The sequence below is a fragment of the Mus pahari genome, chromosome 1 (genome assembly GCF_900095145.1).
Source record: "Mus pahari chromosome 1, PAHARI_EIJ_v1.1, whole genome shotgun sequence".
Taxonomy (NCBI): domain Eukaryota; kingdom Metazoa; phylum Chordata; class Mammalia; order Rodentia; family Muridae; genus Mus; species Mus pahari.
Window position 1 is genome coordinate 70,010,550 of NC_034590.1, and position 6,000 is coordinate 70,016,549.

Sequence of the window (6,000 nt, forward strand, 5' to 3'; positions counted from 1 at the left end):
CTGAGGTAATCACACCCACTTTTTTCCCCATTGTATTTTCTACATTGAACATCAACATGGAGACATTCTCTTGTTGTGACAGTAAAGAGCTGCTCAAGAGCTGATGGAGTACAAATTCTGAGTTAAAAAACAAAAACAAAATCGTCAAAAAATGATTTTAACAGGCATCCTGCTCTTGGAAGATAGACAAGAGCCCAGGAAGAGTAGCTCCAGGAGGGGCCATAGCAGACCGCAGGCATAGCAGACCAGGCAGGGGCCATTACCCAGAGACTGAGAATATTTAAAAGCATCAACATGGGCAAGTCACGTCCTTCCCTGTTAAGGGCATCAAAAGGCACAAGGAAGAGAGAAGTACTGAGAAGAGGCCATTGGAAGCTGTAGGCTGTATATGGGGCAGCTCCAGGGCCTTGTCCCCTAGGATGGGAACACTTCTCCAGGGGCAGACAACCACAGCAACAGTCAGCTAGGACTGGTGCCAATGCCAGGTGGGAACACTGTGATGGAGCCCCAGCTGGTGCCAATGCCAGGTGGGAACACTGTGATGGAGCCCCAGCATGGGTTAGCTTGCAGCCACCAGCATGTGAGAATGGCAGACATACAAATGGCAAGAAATACTCATGCAGTACCATTAAGAGAAGACTGAATTTAGAACTCTGTGTGTGTGTGTGTGTGTGTGTGTGTGTGTGTGTGTGTGTGTGTGTATCTCTATCTCATATTCTTGACTTTATACAACATGTACTAAGAGATGTAACCACTGGATAGTTGATTTACCAGCAATCTTATTTTCTTCCTGATCGCCTAACCTTTCAAGATTACCATAATTAATATGTCCTGGAACTAACTCATCCTGTAAGCCAGGTTGGACTCACACTCAAGAGATCTGCCTGCTTCTGCCTCCCAAGTGCTGGGATTGAAGGTGTGCACCACCGCTGTCCTTCAAAGGAAACTGGGGTAGCATGTTCCTCCTCCCTCAGTGTCTGCAACTTCAGTTAAGCAACGTGGGGGTGCTTTTCCTTGTATGGGAAAGGCTGAGGTGCGATTTGAATTGTATGTCCCCCTTTCCCATTCACTGAAGGCCTCGGTTCTACCTTGAATCTAGAAGGATAATCAACTTAGGCGGACCTCTGTGAGTTCAAGGCCAGCCTGGACTATAGAATACCAGGACAAACAGAGCTAAACAAACGAAAAAACCCAAGGGTTTCCCACCCCACTTCTAAGTATGTCAGACCCAGGGTTGCGCTGTGAGAGCTTCACAGCCTGGGTTGGCCCACAAAAGCTGGGGCAGAGGACAGTTGGGGCACACCTGGTTCCAGGCAGGCATGCTCTCCATCCAGTGGCTGTTTCAGGGGATTGCAAAACCCTACTTACCACCCTGCCCCATCCAGTTCTTCCCAGCCAAATCCTGCTCCACCTGGTGAGGTAGAACAGTACTGGGGGCTGGAGAGTGAAATATCACTACTAACTGAGTGGGTGGTGTCACCATCCCAGCAGCTGGGGGGATGGCGAGTGATGTAACACGTGTTGCAACATTGGTGAGTACCAGGATGGAGAATGAAGCCATGCTAGCCTAGGATACCAGGTTGCCTGGCTCAAACTGGGTAACCAACCGAGCTAAGCATGAATCTTGCCTCATCCTTGACCAAAATGACAGGATGCAGAAGAGTCAGGTTCCCCTAAAGAGAAGCCAGTTGTAGTGGCACACCTGCAATCACGGGGGAAGGAGGATTGAGAGTTGGAAGCCCGCCTAGGCTACAAGGCAAGACCTTTTAAAAACTGGAAGTAATTGTCTGGGACGCCGACCTGAACTAGCTAGCCGTCCGTCCGTCCAGCACAGGGCAACACGCTTTGGCCAGAGTCCCTTCCTGAAAGTCGTCTTGCTGTGGGTGCCCACAGGATGAAAGCCCTAGGGATGACTGACACTCACCCCATCGCCCAGACCCCTCGCGTGACAGGGCAGATCCTTTATTCTTGTTTTCGCTGCGGGCAGCTTCCGCCCGACGCTCACCCCGCAGGACCCCGGAGTAGGCGGCGATGAGGGTCTTCATGCTGAAGCCGGCGCACGTCACGGCCGTGCAGAAAGCCGCCTCACGCCGCGCCCCTGACCCATGCCCCGGCCGCCGGGGCCAGGGCTTCGCGCTGAGCTCCGGGAGCCGACGGACAGCGCCCAGGCCGTGGCGGCAGAGGGCTAGAGCCGAGGTAGGTAGCCGCTGCCACCCTAGGTGAGCAAAAGGCCAGCGAAGGCGGCCACGGCGCCCAGCGCCTCCGCGCGCGCACTTTATAACCTCACAACGGGGCGGGTCGTGACGCTATAGGGCGGGGCAAAAGGGTCCGCCCCGGACTGAGCCATGTTCTTGTAGGGGATGAGACTCCCGGCGATAAACTATGCACAGAGCCCAGGAAGGCAGCATGGCCTGAACTGTACGGTCCAGAGTTTATAGACTACGGGAGAGGGAGCCGGAGTCCCGGTGTATGAAAGCACGCCTGGCTGCCCCAGCGGCCGCCTTGTCCTTCTCCCAAGCCTCTCTCGCAGACATTAGTACGGTCCAGCAGCTGGAACGTGGGCAGGGAGTTTGAGCACGTGCGGGACGATCCGGACCATGCAAGTGCCTGTGTTCTCTTTTGGCTGCGCTTTCCTGGGACTGCAGATGGGCAGGCCTGGCCTGCAGTCAGTAGTGTTGGAATTAGTTAGGTTACAGCTGGGCCTGACAGTTACCCAAGTGCCGTAGCCTTTCCTTTTACCAGCAAAAAAGAGTGATTGAGACTTATCAGGAAGAACCTACAGCGATGGAGTCTACTACCTATAATCCTACAATTCTAGCTCTCTCTTCCTTCCCCCTTCCCCCCTTCCCTCCCTCCCTCCCTCCCTTCATCCTTCCCTCCCTCCCTCCCTCCCTCCCTCCCTCTCCTGTGTGTATGCAAGAGTTTGAAGCTAGACCAGGCTACATAGTGACCCTGTCTCCAAACACCACAGACAAAGGCAATACTACAAGCATAGTGAGTGATGGACTTCAAGTCCACTTCCAGACCTCTTTTCCTCAACTGCAGGGTGGTTTTTGTTTGGCTTGGTTTGCCGGAGGGGGGCAGGGTGGGGGGTTGAGGGTTGTGTGAGTGTGTGTGTTGATGTTTTGTTTTCTTTTCTTTTCTTTTCTTTTCTCTTTTTAGAGATTGGGTTTCTCCTTGTAGCTCTGCTGTCCTGGCACTCACTGTGTAGACTAGGCTGGCCTGAACTTACAGAGTTACACCTTTGTCTGACTCTAGTGCAGAATGAAAGGCATGTGCCACCACGCACAGTTTGCAGCTTCAGTTTTCTTTCACATCTGTGAAAATGGGAACACCCGTGATTGTTTTGTGAGAGGCTTTGAGAACTAAGGAACTGAGGTATGATCTTAGCTCACTACAGGCACTTAAGGTTAGGACTCATTTCCATTGCCCACAGGGGTAGGAGTTCCGCAGAATGAGGGTGTGAGCACAAGCGGGAGGGCAGCATCTGTCAGTATGTCTGGATTGGGGCAGGACCATAGAGACTGCAGTGACATGGGATTAGACAATCCTCCAGTGTGTCTCTTAAAACATTGGGGTGGGGCCGGGCGTGGTGACTCACGCCTTTAATCCCAGCACTGGGGAGGCAGAGGCAGGCAGATTTCTGAGTTCGAGACCAGCCTGGTCTACAGAGTGAGTTCCAGGACAGCCAGGGCTACACAGAGAAACCCTGTCTTGAAAAACCAAAAAACAAAAACAAAAAACAACAAAAAAAAACAACCAACAAAAACAAAAACATTGGGGTGGGACTGGGTTTCTGGGAGAGCCTTAAAAGAAATGACAGGGGTAAGATGAATTCTAGGATCCCTTTTGACAGAGTATGAGAAATAAACATGAGGACAGGTTGCAGTGGGGAGCTGAGTGGGGGAACCTCAAGCAAAGGCAGTGGTTAAAGGTATGCCCTGCAGAAAAAAGATAGGACTGGGGTGTGGCTCACCCTTGGGTTGCATACTGTAAGGTCTAGGGCAATAGGGTCTTGGGGGAGAGCGGAAAAGAAAGGAGGTGAGTTCTACCAGAAGAGGGGAGAAGGATTCACGCCGTCCCAAGGCATATGATAAATGCCACTAGTGAAACCTAGAAACACTCGCATGGTGAGTGGTGGGGCACAAATCTCACTGAGAAAATGCTCAGAGAACTGAGTCAACCATAAATAAAAGGAAAAAGATCCTAGGGCGTGATGATGCTCTGTGGTAGACCTGGGTCCTTTTATGGAACTAAGTGAAAGCTACTGGCATGCCATATTCACAGGAGACTCGAGATGGATGTATGCTATGCAACAACTGTGCAGGGAGAGAGGTATATATATGGGGAGCAGAGAAGAGTTCAGCCATGTGGGTGCTGCAGTGCCAGGGAATTACTGGAGGCAAGCCTCCTTCCTGCTGGCTGTTTAGCATGAATAAGGAGGCTCTGGGTTTAGAACCTAGCAATACACACGCACACACACACACACACACACACACACACATCTCCGTTGGCATGGGAGACCTCCGTTCACTGTATGGCACATCCCTGCTCCAGAAGCAGCATCTGTGGAGGGGGCCTAGTGCCAGGACCCATGATACATGCCCTTACTTCTACTACTGTCCGATGGGCAGAGATTAATCTGGAAGGTTATAAGCCTGGGGTGCAGTCTTGTCTTTATCAGTGACTCGTCAAGTGTCCTTGGTAAGTCGATAGTTGCTCATCACAAAGGAGGTGGGAAGTCAGGCATACCTGTTATAACCTGAGCACGTGGTCAGTCAGGAGGAAGAGGAAGAGGAGGAGGATGGAGATCAGGAGATCAAGGTCATTCTCAACTATGTAATGACTTGGAAGCTAGCCTGAGTTAGCTGAGACCCTGACTCAAAAAAAAAAAAAAAAAAACAGGAGGAGGGAGGGAAAAAGGAAAAGAGGGGGACAGAAAGAAAGGGGTGACGGTTCCTATCTTGACTACTTATGGATCAACTAAAGTAATATGGAAAGGGTGTTACCATTATGCAACGAGAGTAAGGTACCTTTATCTTAATGATAACAAATGGCAGGACTTTGTGGAAACGAGGCCCATTGGAAACATTCAGATCCCAAGTTCATGCGTGGACTTCAGCATTTTCCCGTGCACCTTCTCTGGGTCAAGTACTGACTGGAACACACAGAACCAGAACTTGTCCCTGCCTTTGTGGAGACTCAACCAAGTGGTCAAAGGATGGCCAGGCTGTTGTGCAGGGAAGTGTAAGGGCAGGCCAAGACTGGCCCTCCCATCCTGGCTGCCATTGCCTGCCTCTGCTGAGCTTGGAATTTACCCAAGCCCAGGAGCCCTTGGTCTGTGCCCATTGTCGGTCTTACTCAGCCAAGAGGCTCAGTGGACAGTAGATTGGCCAATAGATATGCCATTCGTCAGGGAACGATAAATGAGAAAGTCAAGATGAGGCAATATTGCTGCTGGATATGAGATGAATCTGGTTCTGTTGATCAGAGAGGAAGGGCACATATTCAGAGGTTCCAGCGTGGGTTCCAGTGGAACCCTGGTATGCCTGGAAAGGGGATGTAGATGGTAAGTTAGGGGGAAGGGTGGAGGTGGAGTTGAAAGTTGACAACAGGAGCCAAATCCAGGGAACCTTGCGGGTCAGCACAGGAATCTGGCTTCATCCTGTGCCAGTGGAAGGTTGGGAAACAGGGCCATAAAACCTAGTCCCTAATGCCAGGCGTGGAGGTACACACTTTTAATTCCAAAACTAAGGAGGCAGAAGCGGGTGGATCTCTGAGTCTGAAGCTAGGCTGATCTACAGAGAGTTCCAGGACAACCAGAGCTACACAAAGAAATCCTATCTGAAAAAACAAAGCTAGTCCCCAGTTTAGACCCTTCAGTGTGGGAACACGTACGCACGTACTAAGGGCTTCAGAGGGAGTTATCACTTGCCTTCTAGGGCTGCACTCACTGCTTAGGCCCACTGGTTCAGATTGGATCTAGATGGAAAACCAGAC

At 51.1% G+C, this 6,000-nt stretch overlaps 1 protein-coding gene across 1 annotated transcript in view; it reads right to left on the reverse strand.

Annotated features, from left to right (window-relative positions):
- Positions 1-2,238, reverse strand: part of Dgat2 (diacylglycerol O-acyltransferase 2) — a 29,226-nt gene extending 26,988 nt beyond the window's left edge. Inside the window, exon 1 of the mRNA XM_021206837.2 lies at positions 1,925-2,238. Coding sequence (XP_021062496.1) covers positions 1,925-2,045 — 121 coding nt within the window. The 5' untranslated portion in view covers positions 2,046-2,238. The remainder of the gene's footprint in view (positions 1-1,924) is intronic.
- Between the last annotated feature and the right edge of the window lie 3,762 nt (positions 2,239-6,000).